Below are 22,012 nucleotides of genomic sequence, written 5' to 3' on the forward strand. Positions count from 1 at the left end.
AGTTCTTATCAACAGAAAGCTTTTAGCAGGATGTTTTTGGCTGTTTGAATTATAACCATAAACAAACCTGAATCTATGTGTTTAAGGGATATGGCTTCCTGAAAAACATCATGTTAACTATTAAACTGCCTTAATAAAAAATGAAGCTGTTTCATGACTAGAGGGCAGTCTTCTGAATGAGTCACATGGCTGCACATACATGCTTAAACACATCATTCTTTAATCTGGAGCAGAGCACATCCAACCAGGTGAGACAGGACCTGGAGAGCTGTTCTGATGGTCCCAGATATCTGCCTGCTTCAACTGTACTTGAGAATTTCCTATAGCCTTAAAATCGTTAGCAAAGATACACACTTTATATGAGTCTGATTTGATTTGACTCTCCAATCCTTTTTATTATCTCTATATTATTTCAAGGGAAACTTACAGCTTGAGATAACTATATTAAAAAATAAAAAAGCCTGAAAATTAGTGATCTAAGCAATCAAATTTAAAATATGTGGGAGAGCAAACACAAAGAAAGTAGAAGGAAGAGAAGGAAGGTAATAATATCCCAAATTCATAAAATACAAAGCAAAATAACAACAAAAACCTACACATAATCCAAAAGTTTTGATATTAGCAATTTGAAAAGGTTAACACAAATGAATTACCTCTGGCAAGACTGTCAAGACTAAACAAAGGAGAACCAGAAGAAACAAAAACAGTATTATGAATGTAAAGAAGAAACAACTGCATATAGAAAGATATAAAAATAAAGACTATTATTAACAGTATTGTACAACAGTATTGTAAACATTTAATATTTAACCAAATAGATTTTTTTTTAAATTATAACTTGCTAATCAATAGTGAATACAAGATAAACAGAAAGCTTGAGTAGTACTAAGGCCAATAAATATTTTGTACAATAATTATATCCCTCCAAATTAAGAGGTAATTTTAGCCAAATATTCCAGAAAAAAAATAATAAAAATATATTATCTTTTTTGGAGAACAGAAAATAAAGAAGCACTCTATAATTCAATCTAGAAGTAATAAAACCCTCATTACCAAAACAAGACAAGAAATGTTCAGAAAACTTAGGGGCCAATGTTACTGAATAAGAAAGATGCAAACATCCTAAACAAATGATTATGAAACAAAACCTACAAATATATTAAAATACAGTAAAATTTAAAAAGTTGTTTGTCCCAGGAATGAAGTTTACTTAAAAATTGTAAATCCATGTATGCAAGTCATTAAATTTAAAGATTAAAGGAAAAAAAAGTCCAGAAAAATGTTAGTAGATGTAGAAAAAGTATTAATAAAATTCACAACAGGTTCGCAATTTATAGAAAATTATAAAGAATGATCTTTACAAACCATAAAAAAATTTAATGGCAAAACATTAAAAGTCTCACTTTAAAAATCATGAACAGGAAGATGTGTGCACATTTGAGTCACCTTCATTCAACAGGGTGCACACACAAAAAATCAGCCTAGTGATAGAGAAGAAAATGGGAAAAAATTACATTGAGAAGAAAGTAAAAATTAAAACTTACTATTTTCAAATGATTTAACAAACATTAGTGAATTAATAGGAGAGTTAAACTTGTTATATGAAATAAAATACATAGAACTGTATATGTATTACATTAATATTTATATGTAATATATAAAATTAAATGAGATTTGGAAGAGATGAGTGAACAGCAGGTTCTATTCTTTAAGCCAAATTATAAGTGCACAAATATATAATTTTATCAATATTCTTTAAACTTTATATGTATTTTTCAGATATTTTTACACACGCAAAGTATTTTCTATTTTAAAATATCAAAACGCTATTCTGTAAAAAAATTCATTCTCTGCCTATTATACAGAAAATACATGTTATGGAAAAGACACATGGGGAAAACCTTAATAAATAAACACACTATCAGTATTTTGATACAAATAAATGTGATGCTGCCATGAAATGCAGTTTTGTATTTAGAGAAAATACTGCCTGCAAAGCCAAAAAATTATAGTTTGTTAAAAGATCCTGTTAATTGCAATAAAAATTGTTAGTCCAAACAGAGCTAACCATTTGTAAATGTGAGTCATCTGAAAATACTATTGGTCAGCTTGTTTAAGATATATGGCTGTAACTTTACAGAACAATTTGAAAAAGATTAATTTGTTTTATGATTTATGTCAACTGAGAACACAGAATAATCATCCAATTAATTATTTTTATTTTTATTGTTTGTTTTTTGAGGCAGGGTCTTGCTCTGTCAACCAAGCTGGAGTGCAGTGCCGCATGCAACATCTGCCTCCTTGGTTCAAGGGATCCTCCTATCTCACAGCTTCCCAGTAGCTGGGACTATAGGCACATAGCATCAGGCCTGGCTAATTTTCATATTTTTTGTAAAGACAGGGTTTCACTCTGTTTCCCAGGCTGGTCTCCAACTCCTGGTCTCAAGTGATCCACCCACCTCACCCTCCTGAAGTGTTGGGATTACAGGCATGAGCCACTGCGCCTGGCCCCATTAATTATTTTTAGAATGGTGAGAGTTTCCATATGATTGTAGTAGTTACATCATGAATGAAATAATATCAAAATATGATTTTGGATATTTTTAAAAGTGTTATTATGTTGAATGTAGTTTCACAGACGTTAGTAAATATGACCTCCCACTGTGTTCTTGTGATAGAATTAATGACAAACTTTTCCAAAAGTTAGTATATAATACATAATTAAAATCTTTGAAGACATAGCAATAAACACACAGGACTGATAAATTCCTGTGGCTTAAACACAGACATTTCAATGCTTTTCTGGATTAGCTGTATGTTGTTTATAATGGCTAGTTGTCTTACATACAGAATAGGAAGTTTGATGATGGTGTGAAGCCAAAGTAATAAAAGTAAATTTTAACTGATAATCCCCATTGATGTTAGCATTCCAAATATGGCTTTTAATGTCACTTAAATACAAAAGTCCTAAACTTGCTCACCAAGCACATTTTAAAAGACAATCTATTAACTATATTATTTTCCAAAGTGTTAGCCAAACATACATATTTTCATTTCTTATGCATTTACAGATGTCTATATCACAGAAGACTTACATTCCATTAAATCATGTGATATGTAGTTTTATCTGCTATGTATATCTATTGCATCAAATGATGGTGGGTGGCTTAAGTCATGCTTAATATGATTAACTTTCTAGCTTTTGCTTGCAAACGAGTGTAGACTGGATCATTTTCTGTTCCAATTTAAAATAGGCTTTGTCAAGTCATTCAAAGGAAAATCACCAGCTCAGCTCTCTGAAGTCTTGGAACAAACTATTAGTCTCTTTAATTCACATTATAATCGACCCCAAAACTTTCAGTTCTTTCAACTATTTAAATATGAGTTACACACCTGTATGATTTTCTGTTCATTCCAAATTGTGTTTTTGGGGAAATTATTTTAAATGAATAACTTGTTCCATGTTACTAATCTGAGATTGGGATCAATTTCCAGAAATAAAAACAAGTTTTTGCTTAAGCTTTACAAAACAAACTCTATAAATGAAAATGAAATAACATTATTTTTTCAATTAATGTTGATAGAAGAAATAAAGAGCTACAAACCAATGTTTTTCAAATATTTAGAAAACATGTGGTGATGAAATAAGATTCTAACCCAAGGCTAATAATTTTAAATAAAATCCATTTTGTCATGACCTTATCCAAGTTTGGAATTACTAAATGACTGCTTTCAATTATAACCCTGAAGAAAATTGTAGTAAGTTGATTGCAATAATAACCCCAATAATTTTCTCCTCCCCATATTCACTTTCCTTTGCAGTGTGACTTTGCAGCATCTTCCATCAAGAGGTGGAGTCTAATCTCCTACCCATAGATCTGTGCTAGTTCTGTAACTTGCTTTCATCAATAAAATGTGACAGAAATGATAGGGCACCAGTTCTGCGCATTGGCCTGAAGAGGTCTTCTGTGCTTCTGTCCCTCCTTTTGAAACTGCCAAAACCCAGAGATCAAGCCCCTTAATAGTATGCTGGAATATGAGAGACAAGCAAGTGCAGAGCTGAATCAACCTAATTTTCCCAGCCAAGACCCTAGACCTGTAAATGAGCTCAGCCAAAATAAGCAAGATCAATAATGGTACTGAATTAAGCTGTGGCTTACTCCAGATGCATGAGTGAGCTGTAGTGAGCCCACCTGATATCAGCAGAACCACCCAGCTGACTCATGCACAAGTGAGCATAAAATGAATGTTTATGATGCTGTATGCACCTGCATTTTCATGGTTGGTTGTTACATAGCATCAGTGCAGCAGTGATAACTGATACAAAGACTACCTATTGTTGTCAAAGTATTCAAGGTTAAGTTCTATACCAGGGTTGGCAAATGTTTTCTGGAAAGCATCGGATAGTAAAAATATTAGATTTTGTGGGCCAAATGCAGTCTCTGTTGCATATTCCTTATTGTCTTCTTTTTTCTTTTCTTTTCACAACTCTTTACACATACAAAAACCATTCTTAATTTGGGGTCTGTAAATAAAAGGCTACTGGTCAGATTTGGGCAATGGGCTATAATTTGCTGACCTCTGTTTTATATCATGCAAAGATATGACATTGCTAACGTGATACAGAATAAAAGATGTCAGAGCTCAAGATGCAAAAAAATAGAGCAAAGTAATGCAATAAAATCATATAATTTTAAAAATAGAATTATATTAGTATTTTCATTTTTAATTTTCCATGTTTAGCTTCAGTGATGTGCTGGTAAAAGTTTAATATCCAGCTGTTAGTTGGTAATAAATACTAACACCATGGCCAATTTGAAGTTACCAGTGGAGTGGAATCGAGAAGAGATATATACAAGAGCTGATTCCAGTACACCATTGTTGCACTGCTTACCTATTTTATTACCTATAACACAGTTCATCCATAATAATGTAAACTGAAATAAAATAGACTGATTATAATTCAGATAATGTGTTTTTGTTACACTGACTCACTCTTTTCTCTTAGCTCACTTTACTGGTCCCAGTAAGTTTTAGTTTTGTGACCATTATCCTGGAAAAGATTACTATCTTTGCAGTTGCCCTCCTCTGTAAGTGATTCGAATTCCATTTATCTATGAACTATTTTCAAAGAAAATCAATTTATGATAAACTTACCTATATTGGTTTGATCACCTCTAGTGGAAGAAGAGGAAACTGTCTTGTTTTCAGTCATAGTTATAAGAATATTTTAAAACCTAATTAGAAAGAAAAATATTTAAATATCATGAATCTAAATCAGTTTATATTTAATTTTACTAAAAATTGTCAATTCAAGAACTGATAGTGTCAGGAAAAATTTCTACTATAAAAGATATGAGATATATATTCTTATATATATTATATATCTCATATTATATATACTATATATCAGTACTAAATTATATGTAAAATGTAAAGAAGTCCAACAATGTACTCTTTTTCTTATCGGGACTATTATGATCTCATTCAGAAATATCAAATATAAAATCTTCATTAAAATCAAATATAAAAATCTTCATTAAAGAGGGATCTTTGATCTTCTACTTTGCTGGTGACTTAAACCAATACTTAGGCTGACTACGAGATAATTTAGCATTGGCAATTGTAGCTATGGGTTCAAAGCCCTGGGGGGATTTTAGAACCTATGATGTTTTCATTTCATATAATAAAATTTTAACTTTACTACCATCTCTTCTTTACCTTCCTTCAGTTCCTTTTTAAAATATTTTAAGAGTAGACCAAAAAGTGCAATGGATTTCTATATGTCCACCAACCAATTTCAACAATTATCAATTTGTGGCCAATTCTGAATTCTATACACTCACCAACTGCCCTGTCTCACCTACTTCTGATAATGGTTAAGAAAATCACAAGTATCATATTATTGTATCTGTAAATATTTCAAAGAATTTTTAAATATAGCCATAATACCAATAATGTAATTAACACAATGATGTCTTAATATCACTAAACATATTTTGTGTTCACATTTGTCTCATATTTTCTGTTTTTAAGAATTGTTTAAAGTAATAATACAAAAAAGATACATACATAGCATTTAAGTGAAATGTCTCTTAATTATCTTTCAGTCTATGCGTTCTCTCTGTACTTTTTTTCCCTCCGTGTACTTTACCTAAGTAAACACCAAATGTTTTGTCCTATAGAGTTTTCCACATCGCTGACAACCTCCCTGTGCTGTATTTAACAAGTTTCTCTGTTCCCTATAATTCCTGCAAATTGGTATTAATTAGAAACTCAAAGTGCTGAACAGAAAGAAAATAATTCTATAAACACAGAAATAACAATTGTCTCATTTAATTTGCAGATTGAAATCATTATAGAGTTTAGAGACTGGAAATCATCTAATTTATTTTTTGTTTGGTTGTTTTACAAGTCAGAAAATCTTGACTGAAATTAGTAAATTAATGCAATGAAAAAAGACTTCTTAGACAAAAGTGCTATGAAAGAAAATCCTAAATCCAAGCTTAGTGCTCATCCAAATAAACCACTCTACCTCATAAAGACCAACTTTTAAAGAAAAGTAAGCTGTAGAAAAGAGCATAACTAAATGTTGAAAGAACATAACAGTGTTTTATGGACATTAACATTTTTTAATTCAATGAAGATTGTAGTTGAAACATATAATTTTATTTCCTCTACTACACAAAATTACCAGAAAAATTGAATAATATTAATAAGAAAATGAATTCCTCCAGTAAGATAGAACTGGGTAAATTGGAAAAAAAAATGCTTCTACTACTATTAAAAAAATCTGATTGAAATATAATTTTTGAATCTTCAAAAAAGTATCTAAGAATTAACAAGGTAATAAGGAATACCTAGTTCCAGATCTAATAGAAGTCAAAAATCCAGAGAAGTGAGACTAATATTTTAGGCCACTCTTTCCCCGGGGACAACATCTGACCCAGGATAGGCAACTGAGAGGTTGGGCAGTACTTGTGAGGGCCACACAAAACTTTGGAAACAGAAGATGGAATCCAGACTCTGCCAAGTGTATGTGCCCTGAGAAATTAACCCATTCCCAGGACTGAGACCCCAAAAATCTGTATTTCAAGAAACAGAATGAAACAGAAATAAAGTCTATGAGAAGACTTCCCATAGACTGAAGCCCAGCCTCAAATTACCTGGGTAATTCCAAATCTCAGTAAGGCCATTCTTGTCCATTTTGTGTGTTGACTCACAGGTCACTCAACATACAAAATGACTACATAACCAAAATCAACAGAAACAAAACACAACACAAACTAATCCAAAGATACTCTAAATAGCAAAATTACCAGATAACATATCACTAGACAACTTTGCTTAACATCTTTATAAATCAATCATGTTTATAACATCAAATTTTAAAATGTCAAAACCAAAAATAATAAAAATTAATATTGTAGATTTGAAAAGCAGCCAGTTAGAAATCTGTGAACTGAAAACTGCCATAACTGCAATTCCAAACTCCCTGGTTTAATTTTAATGTAGCTGTGACTAGGCTGAATAAGGAATCAGTAAAGTAAATTTAGAAAAAAAAAAAACTACCTTGAATGAAGCATGCAGTTACATAAGAACAGAACAGAGCCCTCAGAAATAACACCACACATCTACAACCATCTAATCTTTGACAAACCTGACAAAAACAAGAAATGGGGAAAGGACTCGCTATTTAATAAATGGTGCTGGGAAAACTGGCTAGCTATACATAGAAAGCTGAAACTGGATCCCTTCCTTACACCTTATACAAAAATTAATTCAAGGTGGATCAAATACTTAAATGTTAGATCAAAAACCATAAAAACCCTAGAAGAAAACCTAGGCAATACCATTCAGGATATAGGCATGGGCAAGGACTTCATGTCTAAAACACCAAAAGCAATGGCAACAAAAGCTAAAATTGACAAATGGGATCTAATTAAACTAAAGAGCTTCTGAACAGCAAAAGAAACTAACATCAGAGTGAACAGGCAACCTACAGAATGGGAGAAAATTTTTGCAATCTACTCATCTGACAAAGGGCTAATATCCAGAATCTACAAAGAACTCAAACAAATTTACAAGGCAAAAACAACCCCATCAACAAGTGGGTGAAGGATACGAACAGACACTTCTCAAAAGAAGACATTTATGCAGCCAAAAGACACATGAAAAAATGCTCATCATCGCTGACCATCAGAGAAATGCAAATCAAAACCACAATGAGATACCATCTCACACCAGTTAGAATGGCAATCATTAAAAAGTCAAGAAACAACAGATGCTGGAGAGGACGTGGAGAAATAGGAACACTTTTACACTGTTGGTGGGACTGTAAACTAGTTCAACCATTGTGGAAGACAGTGTGGTGATTCCTCAAGGATCTAGAACTAGAAATACCATTTGACCCAGCAATCCCATTACTGGGTATATACCCAAAGGATTATAAATCATTCTGCTATAAAGACACATGCACACATATGTTTATTGTGGCACTATTCACAATAGCAAAGACTTGGAACCAACCCAAATGTCCATCAATGATAGACTGGATTAAGAAAATGTGGCACATATACACCATGGAATACTATGCAGCCATAAAAAAGGATGAGTTAATGTCCTTTGTAGGGACATGGATGAAGCTGGAAACCATCATTCTCAGCAAACTATCACAAGGACAAAAAAAACAAACACCCCATGTTCTCACTCATAGGTGGGAATTGAACAATGAGAACATTTGGACACAGGAGGGGGAACATCACACACCAGGGCCTGTAGTGGGGTGGGGGGAGGGGGGATAGCATTAGGAGATATACCTAATGTTAAATGATGAGTTAATGGGTGCAGCACACCAACATGGCACACGTATACATATGTAACAAACCTGCACGTTGTGCACATGTACCCTAGAACTTAAAGTATAATTAAAAAAAAAAAAAGAAAAAAAAAAGAAAATTAACAAGCAAGCATAAGTTCAATACTCCTGACCTCTACTTTTGGGAAGATGGAATAGATATACACTTTTCCTTATTCCTTCCTGTAAGTACAATAAAAAACTCTGGGTGCATTATATGTAAAACCAACATAAGAAGACTGAAAGGTGTAGAGAAGAAGGCAGACTGGCTAGGAGACTTGTTACCAGAGAAACAAGGAGGTAGTAAATTTCTGAGATTTTCTCTATGCTTTGTATATTCCAAACGTGAAGTAGAAGAGACCAGCAACCCAGAAATGCCAATGGGTATAGACAAAATAAAGCTCCTACAAAAGCCTGCTTTCTTTAGCCAAGAGACCAGGAAAGGGGCGACTTAGTAACAGAGAATACATTTAGACAATAACATCTCTACTCCAGCTAAACACATCAGAAAAAACCTGCCCCGGCCGGGAGCGATGGCTCACGCCTGTAATCCCAGCACCTTGGGAGGCCGAGGTGGGTGGATCACGAGGCCAGGAATTCGAAACCATCCTGACTAACACGGTGAAACCCCGTCTCTACTAAAAATACAAAAAAATTAGCCGGGCGTGGTGGCGGGCGCCTATAGTCCCAGCTGCTCGGGAGGCTGAGACAGGAGAATGGCGCGAACTCGGGAGGCGGAGCTTGCAGTGAGCCGAGATCGCGCCACTGCACTCCAGCCTGGGCGACAGAGCCAGACTCCGTCTCGAAAAAAAAAAGAAAAGAAAAAAACTGCCCCCACAAAGACTGAATCAGAAGCCTAGACTATATCTACCCTGGATAGGCTATAATAAGGACCCCAAATTTCCTACTGGGTAGTGGTATCAGAGTAAACAGTAGGGATTCAAGACTTTCATCCTTACTGATTGGACTCAAGAACCACACCCTACTCTCCAACTCTCCCAGCACCTCAAGGTCATTTGGAAACTATGTGGGGAGCCTGGACTTCCACCGACACCCACAAGTAAAGAAGTACCTTTATTCTTCCCCACTGGGTAGTGTGAGACATTACTTGCACCACAACCCAGCAGTAAAAAGGCTACACCACTCTCAAGGTGTCAGTGAAAACCACATAGGGAGAAGTAACAAGGCATTCCTCCTACCCCTTCCAGCCAGAAAGTGCTGGAACTCCCACCCTTGCCCAGCAGTAAAAGTGCAAAGTGCAAATTAAAACCATAATGAGATATCTATCTATGAAAATGACTAAAATTAAAAAAAAACAGTTGCAACATGAAATGCTGGCAAGTATGTGGAGAAACTGGGTCACTTATGCATTATTGCTGGTTAGAATGCAAAATGATGTAACCACTCTGGAAAATACTTTGGCAGTTCCTTTTAAATCTAAAGATGAACTTAACAATAAGACTCAGCAATTGCACTCTTAAACATATATCCCAGATAACATTTTCATTCAGATTGTACATGAATATTCTTAGCAGCTTTGTCCACAATAGCCAAAACCTGCACACTACCTAGATGTCTCTCAGCGGGTGAATGGCTAAAGAAATTGTGGTACATCCATACAACGGAATACAATCCAGAAAAAAAGGAAGACTATTGATACATGCAACAATTTTGATGAACTCCACACTAATTACGCTGAGTGAAAAACCTGCAATCTCAAAAGGATACATATTGCATGATTCCATTTATATTCATGACATAACATAATTACAGAGTGGGGGAACAGATTAGCAGATGCCTAGGCCTAGAGAGAGGGGAGGAGTAATATCAAGGAATGCTGTGGTGGGGTAAGTCTCATGATGTTGGTGATGGTATACAAAGCTACACATATAATAAAAGTTCACAGAGCTGTACACACACACACACACACACACACAAATAACTGCAAGTATTACTGCTGAAATCTGAATAAGTTCCATGGCTGTATCAATATAAATTTTATGGTATTATTGTTATTATTGTTGTACTATAGTTATATATGATGTTAGTATAACATTGGGATCTGATAGTTGAAGGGAGCACAGGACTTTCCTGTGTATTTCTAAGCAATTTCCTATAAAACTATAATTATTTCAAAATAAAAAGCTTCTCAAGACTGAACCAGGAAGAGATTGAAACTCTGAATAGACCCATAACGACTTCCAAAATTTAATCAGTAATAAAAAGCCTACCAACCAGAAAAAGCCCAGGACCAGAGAGAGTCACTGCCAAATTCTACCAGACATACAAAGAAGAGCTGGTACCATTCCTACTGAAATTATTCCAAAAATTGAGGAGGAGGAATTCCTCCCTAGACTCATTCAATTAGGCCAGCATTATTCTGCTACCAAAATCTGGCAGAGACACAATGAAAAAGGAAAATTTCAGGCCACTCTCCTTGATGAACATAGATGCAAAAATTCTCAACAAAATACTAGCAAACCAAATTCAATAGCACATCAAAAAGCTAATCCACCACAATCAAGTCAGCTTTTTAAGTGGGATGCAAGGCTGGTTCAACATACACAAATTAATAATGTCATGTATTACACAAACAGAACTAAAAACTACATGATCATCTCAATAGATGCAGAAAAGGCTTTTGATAAGATTTAACATCCATTCATGTTAAAAACCTTCAACAAACCTGGCATCAAAGGAACATATCTCAAAATAATAAGAGCCATCTAATAAGACAAACCCACAGCCATCATCATACTGAACAGACAAAAGCTGGAATCACTTCCCTTAAGAACCAGAACAAGACAAGGATGCCCACTGTCACCACTTCTATTCAACATAGTACTGGCAGTCCTGGCCACAGCAATCAGGTAGAAGGAATAAATAAAAGGCATCCAAATAGAGAGAGGGTTAAAGTATCCTTGTTTGCAGACAATACTTTTCTATATCTAAAAAAAAACCGATAGTCTCTGCCCAAAAGGTTCCTAGATCTGATAAAGAATTTCAGCAAAGTTTCAGGATACAAAATCAATGGATAAAAATCAGTAGCATGTCTATACACCAACAACACCCCAGCTGAATGCCAAGTCAAGAACACAATCCCATTCACAATAACCACACACAAAACATTACCTAGGAATACAGCTAACCAGGAGGTGAAAGTTCTCTACAATGAGAATTACAAAACACTGCTGAAAGAAATCACAGATGACACAAATGGAAAATTATTCCATAGTCTTGGATTTGAAGAATCAATATTGTTAAAATGGCCACATTTCCCAAAGCAATTTACAGATTCATTGCTATTCCTACAAAACTACCAATGACATTCTTCACAGAATTAGAAAACAACTATTCTAAAAAATTCATATGAAACCAAAAAAATAAAAAAATCCCCACTTCAAACTATACTACAAGGCTACAGTAACCAAAACAGCATGGTACTGGTACAAAAACAGAGACATAAACAAATGAAACAGAATAAAGAGCCCAGAAATAAAGCAGCACACTTTCAACCATATGGTCTTTGATAAAGTCGACAAAAACAAGCAACGGAGAAAGGACTCCCTCTTCAATAAATAGTACTGGGATAACTGGCTAGCCATATGCAAAAGACTGAAACTGGACCCCATCCCTATATCACTATATTCAAAAATCAACTAAAGATGAATTAAGACTTAAATATAAAACTGAAAGCTATAAAAACCCTGGAAGATAACCTAGGAAATACCATTCTGGACATAGGCCCTGGCAAAGATTTCATGAATATGCCAAAAGCAATTGCAACAAAAATTGACAAATGGGAGCTAATTGAACTAAAGAGATTCTGCACAGCAAAATAAACTATCAACAGAGTAAACAGACAACCCACAGAATGGGAGAAAATATTTTCTAACCGTGCATCTGACAAAGGTCTAATTTCCAGAATCTATAAGGAACTTGAGCAAACTAACAAGTACAAACCAAAGAAACCCATTAAAAAGTGGGCAAACGACATGTAGACTTTTCAAAAAAAAGAAATACACGTGGCCAACAGGCATATCAAAAAATGCTCAACGTCATTCATCATTAGAGAAATGCTAATCAAAACCACAATGCGATATCATCTTACACCAGTCAGAATGGCTATTAAAAAGTCAAAAAATAACAGATGCTGGTGAGGTTGTGAAGAAAAGGAAATGCTTATGCATTAGTTCAGCCACTGTGGAAAGCAGTTTGATGATTTTTCAAAGAACTCAAAACAGAATTACCATTCAACCTAGCAATCTTTCTTTCCTTCTCTTTCTTTTTTTTTTGAGATGGAGTCTCACTGTGTCACCCAGGCCCAGGCTGGAGTGCAGTAGTGCAATCTCAGCTCACTGCAACCTCCACCTCTCACAACCCACCAATCTCATGATTGCATATATACCCAAAAAAATATAAAGTATTCCACCATAAAGATACATGTACATGTATGTTCATTGCCACACTATTCACAATAGCAAAAACATGGAATCATCCTGAATGCCCATCAATAGTAGACTGGATAAAGAAAACATGGAATGTTTACACCATTGAATAGTACACAGCCATAAAAAGAATGAGATCATGTCTTTTGCAGCCACATGGATGGAGCTGCAGACTGTTACATCTTAAGTGAAATAACACAGGAACAGAAAAGCAAACATCACATGTTATCACTTACATTGAGTACACATGGACACAAACAAGGGAGCAATAGACACTGAAGCCTACTTGAGGGTGGAGTGAGGGAAGAAGGTGAGGATCAAAAAATTATTAGGTTGGTGTAAAAATAACTGTGGATTTGCCATTATTATTATTTTTATACCAAGTCTCACTGTCTCCAAGGCTGGAGTGCAGTGGCATGATCTTGGCTCACTACAACCCCTGCCTCCTAGGTTCAAGCGATTCTCATGCCTCAGCTTTCTGAGTAACTCGGATGACAGCCATGCACCCCCACACACGGCTAATTTTCTGTATTTTTAGTAGAGATGGGATTTTGCCAGGTTGGCTGAGCTAGTCTTGAACTCCTGACCTCAGGTGATCCATCTGCCTTGGCCTCCCAAGGTGCTGGGATTACAGGCATGAGCCACTGTGCCCAGCCTGCCATTACTTTTAATACCTATCGAGTACTACTAATATGCTTATTACCTTGATGAAATAATCTGAACACCAAACCCCCGTAACACACAATTTATATGACAAACCTGCACATGTAACACTGAAATTAAAATAATAGTTAAAAAAGTAAAAATAATTATAAAAAGCTTAAAATAAAGGCATAAAGGAAAAGCAAAAAGATAGCTAGAAAATCCTCATGCTTGTGGAAATTAAAAAATACACTATAAATAACCTGTATAAAAGAATATATCACAATGGAACTTAGAAAATATTTTGGACAATGATTATGAATATAAACATATCGTAACATGTGGAATACAACCAGAGAAGCAATTAGAGGAGATGGTGTGGAGGTGGGAGGGAGTCTATTTTAGACAGGTTCTTCTAAGAAATTCTCTTTGATGAAGTGACACCTACCTATAATTAACTGAAGGAATGTGCCAAAGGATTTTAGGGAAGAGTTTCCAGGCATTGCTGACAAATACGCAAAGGTCCTATAGCAGAATGTGCTTAGAGTGGCCCAGATAAAGTAATGATAGGTAATTATTAATTCTAGAACCAGTTCTAGTGCAAAAGTATAAACTAACAACAACAACAAAAAGATCTACTGCATTTCTGCTGATATTGCTGCAAAGCATTCCATCATGCTGGCCCCAGCTTTCCTTCCTGCAACCCTCAGGCTGTTTTCATCAATGTGGCAGTAGCCTGGCTTGTTAACTTGCCAGGGTAAAATCTTGGATCTTTCGCAGTTCTTGCCAGGAAGTTGATTGTTAAAATTTTATGAATTTTGCAAGCCAGTTGTGGTTATGTTGGTAGCTCAAAATGAACCATGGCGAACAGATTTATAACACAGAAATCAGCAAATGCTACAACTCGAGATTTGTTTGTTTTTGTCTTGAGAACTAGTTGTTAAACATTTACGAGTACACCACGACCAGAGAAAGATTCACGAAAAGACAGGACAAGAGCTGTATCATTTGGCAGAACATAAGGTCACTGGAAGAGCAGATGAGAGAATTACAGATGTAATGGCTGAGCTGGGTTAGGTTATCAATGCTGGAATGGGTTGCGCTCAGTCAGAAAACAGTGAATAGATAATTTGGGTGTTCTAGAAACAGGGATATGAGAATGAATAGAGTCATAAAAATGGACTGGTAGAAAATGAAAGGTACTATTTTGTCTAAAAAGTTTACACATCAATTGTCTCAAAACTTATGTCATCTTAAACTCTCTATTTCCAACTTCTCTCTTTTGAAAATAATCACCTCCTACTTCAGAGATGAAAAAGAAGGAATCAGACTTAGATTTGAATTCACTATCCCAAAACCCACAAAGCAAAGACATCTGTGCCCTTCCTCACATGCTTCTGCTTTGGCAATGCAGGGGTCTTCCTCTACCGGTTTCTTATTCTTCTATTTGTGCTAGGGAGCTCATACATCCTCTTGAATTATTACTTCAATTACCATTTTTAAATTATTATCTTACTAGAAATCTCTTTTCTGCTCTTTTCTTAGAATAATTGTTTCTCTTGGCATGCATGAAGCCACACATTCTTTTCTTTTCTACCCCATTACAATAAATAGAAATGCTTTTTTTTCCATTGTTATGATCTAAGGAAACCATTTCATCAGTGTTTACAGTCTGACTGTCTTTACCCATTTTCCTTTCCTCTCTGGCCAATTATTCAATTTTCTTCTAATGACACATTAACATTATATTACACTTTTACGATCTTTTCCTTTACTTTCTCTTTTTTCCATTAGAAAATACAATCTGTGTTATTCACTTCTCTAATCTTAGCATCTTCAGCAGCACCATCCAATAGAACTTTCATGATGAAAATTTCCTAAATCTGTACTGTTCAAAATGGAAGGCACTAGCCACAGTATCACCTGAGATCACTTCTGATCCCTTGAATATCAATATAACTTGGCTAAAGCAACCAAATAATTGACTTTTAATTGTATTTTATTTTAATTAATTTAAATAGCTACATGTGGCTATTGGCGACCATACTGGACAGCACAAATCTATGCAATGCCTGGCACATCTGGTTGAAAATGTCTGATTGAAAATGAAAGGAAGTATGATGAAAAAACACATGAACGAATGAAATACCTGCAATCTGTTTATAATCCTACAGATTTGCCTGGAACTTCACTTTTCCCCGTCTATTAAAGTTTTCTAGCATTGGTTCTGTTATCCAGTTTTTATTAGAATATTTACTTGTTTCTACATTTCAAGAGTATATGACACATATACATCCTTTTGTTTCACCATTCTTATGCTAGCATCTCAGCAAATCACTATATTCCTCTAATTTTGTTTGCTTCTTCATAGCTAAAGCAAAAATTCTGATCTATCATTCTGGTCAGAAAATCTCACTTTACCCATTTTCTCTCACAATTTTATTGGTAATTGTCTTGTTTTATTTATAGTGAAAAATTGCATAACTGTATAAAAATAATGTTGTACCCTATAACCCAGCCTAAAAAAAATAGTTAATAATACAATTTAGATTCCGATTTAGTCCTCAGTGGTCACATTTCCTTTCTTGCCTCACCAGAAATTACAGCCATCAAAATCATAATCCAATGATTTCAGTATATTTTTACCACATGTATGTCCTCCAAACAAAATACTGTGTAGTGTTGGGTTAGCTTTAAAACTATCTGAATAATAGTATACTGTAAAAAAATTCGACATAATATTTTCCTATTTAGAGCACGTTTTTAGGTGTATTCATGTCACCACATGCAGCTATATTGTATTCTTTCACTGCTGTATAGAATTTTATTGTATTAGTATATCTATTCTCCTATTGATAAACACTTCCATTGTTTTTAAATATTTTACCTTTTGTAACCAATTTTGTTTTAAGGATTCTTGTATACTTTTCTTTGTGTATAGCACTAGAGTATCTCTAGGGAAGGCATGTGGGGAAACACATGTTGGTGTGTGTGTGTGTTTTACCTTCAAGAGTTCTAGATAAAATACTTTGTTAATTCTTTGCATTATGAAGATCTTCTCCCACTTTATTCCATGTTTTTTATTTGACAAAATGTTGATTTTTTTAATGGAAAAAAGCATCCGTTTGGATCATCCATTGCTCAAATCCACAAATAATTACTAGAGTTAGCAACTAGACAACTTAGAAAACTCATTCCAAACACCCATAAAAATTAAAGCCTCAAAGTCAATAATGGTAAGTGCCATCTACTCTTGTAAAACCTAATACTTATCTGTATTTATAGATTTTATCTTCGTCATATTGTTTCTTTTTATCTACATTAATTTAATAGCTTTGCTATAGCTATGCAATTAATAATAAACTACTTTCCTATTCTCATAAAAATATTTAATTCATCTTAAATAATTTCATTAGCCATTATTCCCTCCTTTATCTTTTCCAGTATATAGTGCAAATATATTGGTATTCTTCCAGTAATTATAAAAATCATATTCACTTGTTTACTTTTACTGGTTTTATCTATAGCTTAGCTGATTCACTTTATCCAAATATGCCCAATATTAGTTAGAAGTCTACATGTCTTTTGTAAAAAAGATAAAAATGGTTTAACAATGGAAAATACTTCCTAATCTATAGAATATTTGAAAAATAACTACTTGCTTTTTTCCAGCTTTACACCTATAATATAGCTGAAATTTTGAACTCAATGTCATAGTGTAAGGTCCGTGGATGCGCTTTAGTCAAGGAATAGGCCAAGGCAGACATCCAGGCCTGCGTGACTCAGCTGGATTGGTGTACAGGCGCACACCTCCACTTGTTATATAACCTATTTGTGTAAGTTCATACTTGGTTCTAAGCCACTATTGTCTGTAGAAGGTATAACTACCCTTCTGACGCTGTGCATAGGGCTTGACACGGTGCTGGCACCCACAGAAAGAGAGAGAGAGAGAACCACAACTGTCCGTCTTGTATACAGACACAGGGGAGCCACGACATGGCCCAGAGAAAGAGTTAAGCTGCTGACCCTAAAGGCAAGGGAGAGGCTGACGTGCAGGCGTGGGGGTGGCAGGAGCCACAGAGCTGGAGCAGACAGCTCAGAATAGGACAGTGTGAGAATGCTGCTAATGAGAGAGCTAGCGTAAGAGAGCTGCTGATGAGAGAGCTGCTGAATTAAACTGCATTTCACCTGCCTACAGCCTTCTGAGTGTTCTTTCAGTTATCTGCCCATCCACTCACTCCCCTCCAACCTTGGCATGGGCTCGAACCTGACCCCAGGCATGACATTTGGCGTAGTCGTGGACCTAACACATAGTTAAAATAAAAATTGTGTCAACAGGGCTTAAAACCTAGATAACTGGTTGATGGGGCAGCAAACCACCATGGCACATATATATGTATGTAACAAACCTGTAAGTTCTGTACATGTATCCTGGAACTGAAAGTAAAAAATAAAATAGTGTCCAATATTTTATCCACACAGCTTCTAAACCCCTATGCAAGGTTAAACATAACAAATAAGAACACAGAATACACAAACAATCGAGCAAGGCAGCAAACAGGAAACAGACAGAATCTCAACCAAAGTCTGAAAACAGGAATTTGAATATTAACAGAAGCAGTAGAATGACCAACCACTACTAACAGTTTAAAATGTCTAAATCAGATTGCCAATTATATTGACTGTCCTCAATTAATTTAAAAACAAAAATTAAAAAAAAAATCCTGTAACTTGAAACACAATATTTATGGAAAAGATACTGGGAAATTTCAGCAGTCCATCCCTAAGAAAAACAGAATTACAGGAACTCACATGCTGTCAGCTTTCTCCCTGCCGTGACCTCAGATTCTATTTTTATAGTCATTTCAATTTTCTTTCTGCAGTTTGACTTTTTCGTGTTTCAGAAATCTTAGCTGCTGACACCTCCTGAGTTTTATAGTATAAAGCTTCAGCCACCAAAGAGAAGCTGACTCTTTCTTACACTTGATTCCAATTATCTCTAGAGGATTTTAATTAGCCTTACTTAGACCAGGTGTCTGCATCTGATCCAATCAATTGTTGCTGGGAAGTCAGGATACTTGTACTGTGCTGCTTGAGTCTGTTCTCTGTCCCTGGCTACATTCATGGACGGAGTGAGGATGCTGTCTACTAACATGGCTGCCCTCATGATGATACTGGGGCTGATGGGGCCGAGCAGAGAAGAGAGGAGCAAGTCTAAGTCGACATTTCTAGAGGCTGTCTTCCAAAAACAGCAGTCAGATTAACAGGTGGTGGTTCTACAGCCAGTAGAAAAATATTTTGACTATCATGCAGAGATGTTCCTGATATATTTTTTCTTTTTTCATTTTTTTGTCTCATCTCTGTAAACACCCGGAGATGGGATGTTCCTGATAAGCAGTTTTTCAACAGAAAACAAAGCTATATTATGAGGTAGCAAAGATTATATCACTAGAAGTCATAAAGGAGAAGCTATAAAATAATTTATTAAGTATGATATAGAAAGGATTAAAGAAATGTCTAGGAGACTTAACTGAATTATTCTCGATCTCCTGACTTTGTGATCCGCCCACCTCAGCCTCCTGAAGTGCTGGGATTACAGGCGTGAGCCACTGCGCCTGGCCTAACTGAATTATTCTCTAAGATCCACTTTAATATTCTACAATGCTTGATTTATTTCATTTCGGCCACCCATTGTTTCCTTTAGTAACATTAGCTTGTAGCTTTATGTTTATGTCACTGTGACTTATTTAGGAAACAAAGATGAATAGATGAATAAGGCAATTTGCACCCTCAAGGAATCCATCAATTTGACCAGACACACCTTTTTTGGTAATAGCAAGGAATTTTTTCTCAGGGCATAGAAGTTACATGCCCATGAGACAATAAAAATATTAAATCATACATTCCTGCCATCTCTTCCCTCTCTATTTTACATTCTATATTCTAACCACACCAGTCATCAAGACAAACCATCTGCTTCCATGAAGCCATTCCTTTGCAAAGTCTCTTTACTCTTCCTTTCCTTAGGTCTCTAACTAATATAAAGTTTCCTTTTACTTCTCACTACAAAACATATTTGCTTTCTTCTTTGCTTGTACTTTCTTATCAATTCAATATCATATTGCACTTATAGTCTCTTGAATAATTGTGTACGTGTGTTACTTTTCCTACTGAATTAAGAGATCTGAAAGGGCAAGGGCTTTGCCTGTTTTATTTTTTATAATCAAAGCCCAACAGAGTATAAAATTATTTAATTGTATTATAATAAAATGAGGATTGTCAACAATGGGAAAATTTCTGAAAAATGAGATCTTGAAAATCAAAGTTTGAGTTATTGTTAATAAAATAAAGTAAAATAATTAACATTTACACGTATTTTAAAGAGCTTCCAGACTTAATATTTGCTCTTAATGTGAAGGAGCATAATCCTGCCTTAAACATAGAAAAGATTCATATTTTATAATAAACTATAGGTCAATATTCTCACAGATTCTAGGGAAAATATTCCGGATTTCAAGATGCAATCATTATGATTCATTCTTAACAATTATTTTCAAAGTTATTTCAAAGAACAATAAAGAAAAATGATTTGCAAATAAAGCAAAAACAATAAAAGCAGACAGAAATGCCAAAAATGTACTTGTCAAATATTGACCGTTATTTTAACTTAAGTTCCAAAATGTAAAAATCTTATTTTAGAAAATTTATAGTAACTTAATAGGCGACAAGAATAAACCATGCCTTGAGAATTGCTTTTACAAAGAATATCTTCTTTACAATCTTTTTTATTATACAATAACAGACTAGATTTTTTTGTAACAATACAGAAGGTACTACAAAATAGTAAAAAATCATGAAAAGATCATTGTTCCACATCTTTCCTATACACAGTTACAATAATTTCTTTTATAAATCTTTAAACTCTGTAACTACGATTCCTAATCTCTCTCTTTCTTTGATAAAGTTCTATTGACTTTATATTATGTCTGTATTACATCCAATAGATTAAAGATGCTTTAAATATTACATCTCATGGTTTTGCTAAAGCCAAGCACATCTTCGGAAAGATTAAATATCATTTTTCTCATATAAATCAAATTAGAACTCACAGAGTCAGTTTCTACCCATATATCCACAAAGATATCTCATACTGTATTCAGAATTTGTCTGAGTAAAGAGATGAGCCTTTCACCTTCTGGTAATTACTTGAGGCTTAAAGAGTGACAGGCAATTCAAATCAGCTTTCACGATGTTAAATTATTTCCTGGGTCAATATCATGTATCATGTGTTATTATTTCACCTCTGAGTTACATCAAACAATTTTGCAGTGAATATCCTACAAGCATTTATATTTTCTGACAAAATATAAAGTACTTACATCATTTATATTGAATAAGTACTTTTTGTCTCAAATGTAAAATAAATTTTGATAAATTTGAAGCTTCAAAATTCTTATGAAAAAACTATTTTGTGAATTAGAAAGTACTATGCTGTTTTATTATGACATAGCTTTTGTTCCTGAAGAAATTTCTTTCAATTCTATTTTTAAGAATGTCAATAACTATTATTGAACACTTCTGCAGATGTTTGATAGACATATGGAGGTATATAAGAAAATAATGAGACAACTCCTGCCCTCCAGAAGTTTTTATTTATTTGGAGATATTACTAACACATAAAATATCTAGAAAAGTCTTAACCCAAGAAAAACAAAAATGATAGCTTACACTTAAAACATACCAGTTATTCATTTACTCCTCAGCAGCTTACTGGCCCTATTTTTGTAGAGAAGATCCTAAAGCACTGAGAGGTTAAACTATTTACCAAGTGCTATCGCTGGGCAGTGCAGAGTCAGATTTAGCCCAGAAGTGTGTCACCATGTAATCCCAGCACTTTGGGAGGCCGAGGCAGGCAGATCACGAGGTCAAGAGTCAAGAGATCAAGACCATGCTGGCCAACATGGTGAAAAACCCCGTCACTACTAAAAATACCAAAATTAGCCGGGCATGGTGGTGCACACCTGTAATCCCAGCTACTCGGGAGGCTGAAGCAGGTGAATCGCTT

The 22,012-nt window shown here is 34.7% G+C and overlaps 1 protein-coding gene across 6 annotated transcripts in view; it reads right to left on the bottom strand.

Moving 5' to 3' along the window:
- CCDC178 (coiled-coil domain containing 178) overlaps positions 1 to 22,012 on the bottom strand; it is a 516,828-nt gene that overhangs the window by 480,118 nt on the left and 14,698 nt on the right. For 3 of the 6 annotated variants that reach the window (XM_054537776.2, XM_054537783.2, XM_054537784.2), the window contains exon 3: positions 5,158 to 5,237. The exons of 2 other annotated variants lie outside the window; for them this stretch is intronic. In XM_054537776.2, the coding sequence (XP_054393751.1) occupies positions 5,158 to 5,215 (58 nt within the window). In that variant the 5' untranslated portion in view covers positions 5,216 to 5,237. Of the gene's footprint in view, positions 1 to 5,157; positions 5,238 to 22,012 lie in introns of those variants that run through there. One more of the 6 variants, XM_054537782.2, reaches the window with a different exon arrangement.

Source organism: Pongo abelii, chromosome 17 (genome assembly GCF_028885655.2).
Source record: "Pongo abelii isolate AG06213 chromosome 17, NHGRI_mPonAbe1-v2.0_pri, whole genome shotgun sequence".
In the NCBI taxonomy this organism is placed as follows: domain Eukaryota; kingdom Metazoa; phylum Chordata; class Mammalia; order Primates; family Hominidae; genus Pongo; species Pongo abelii.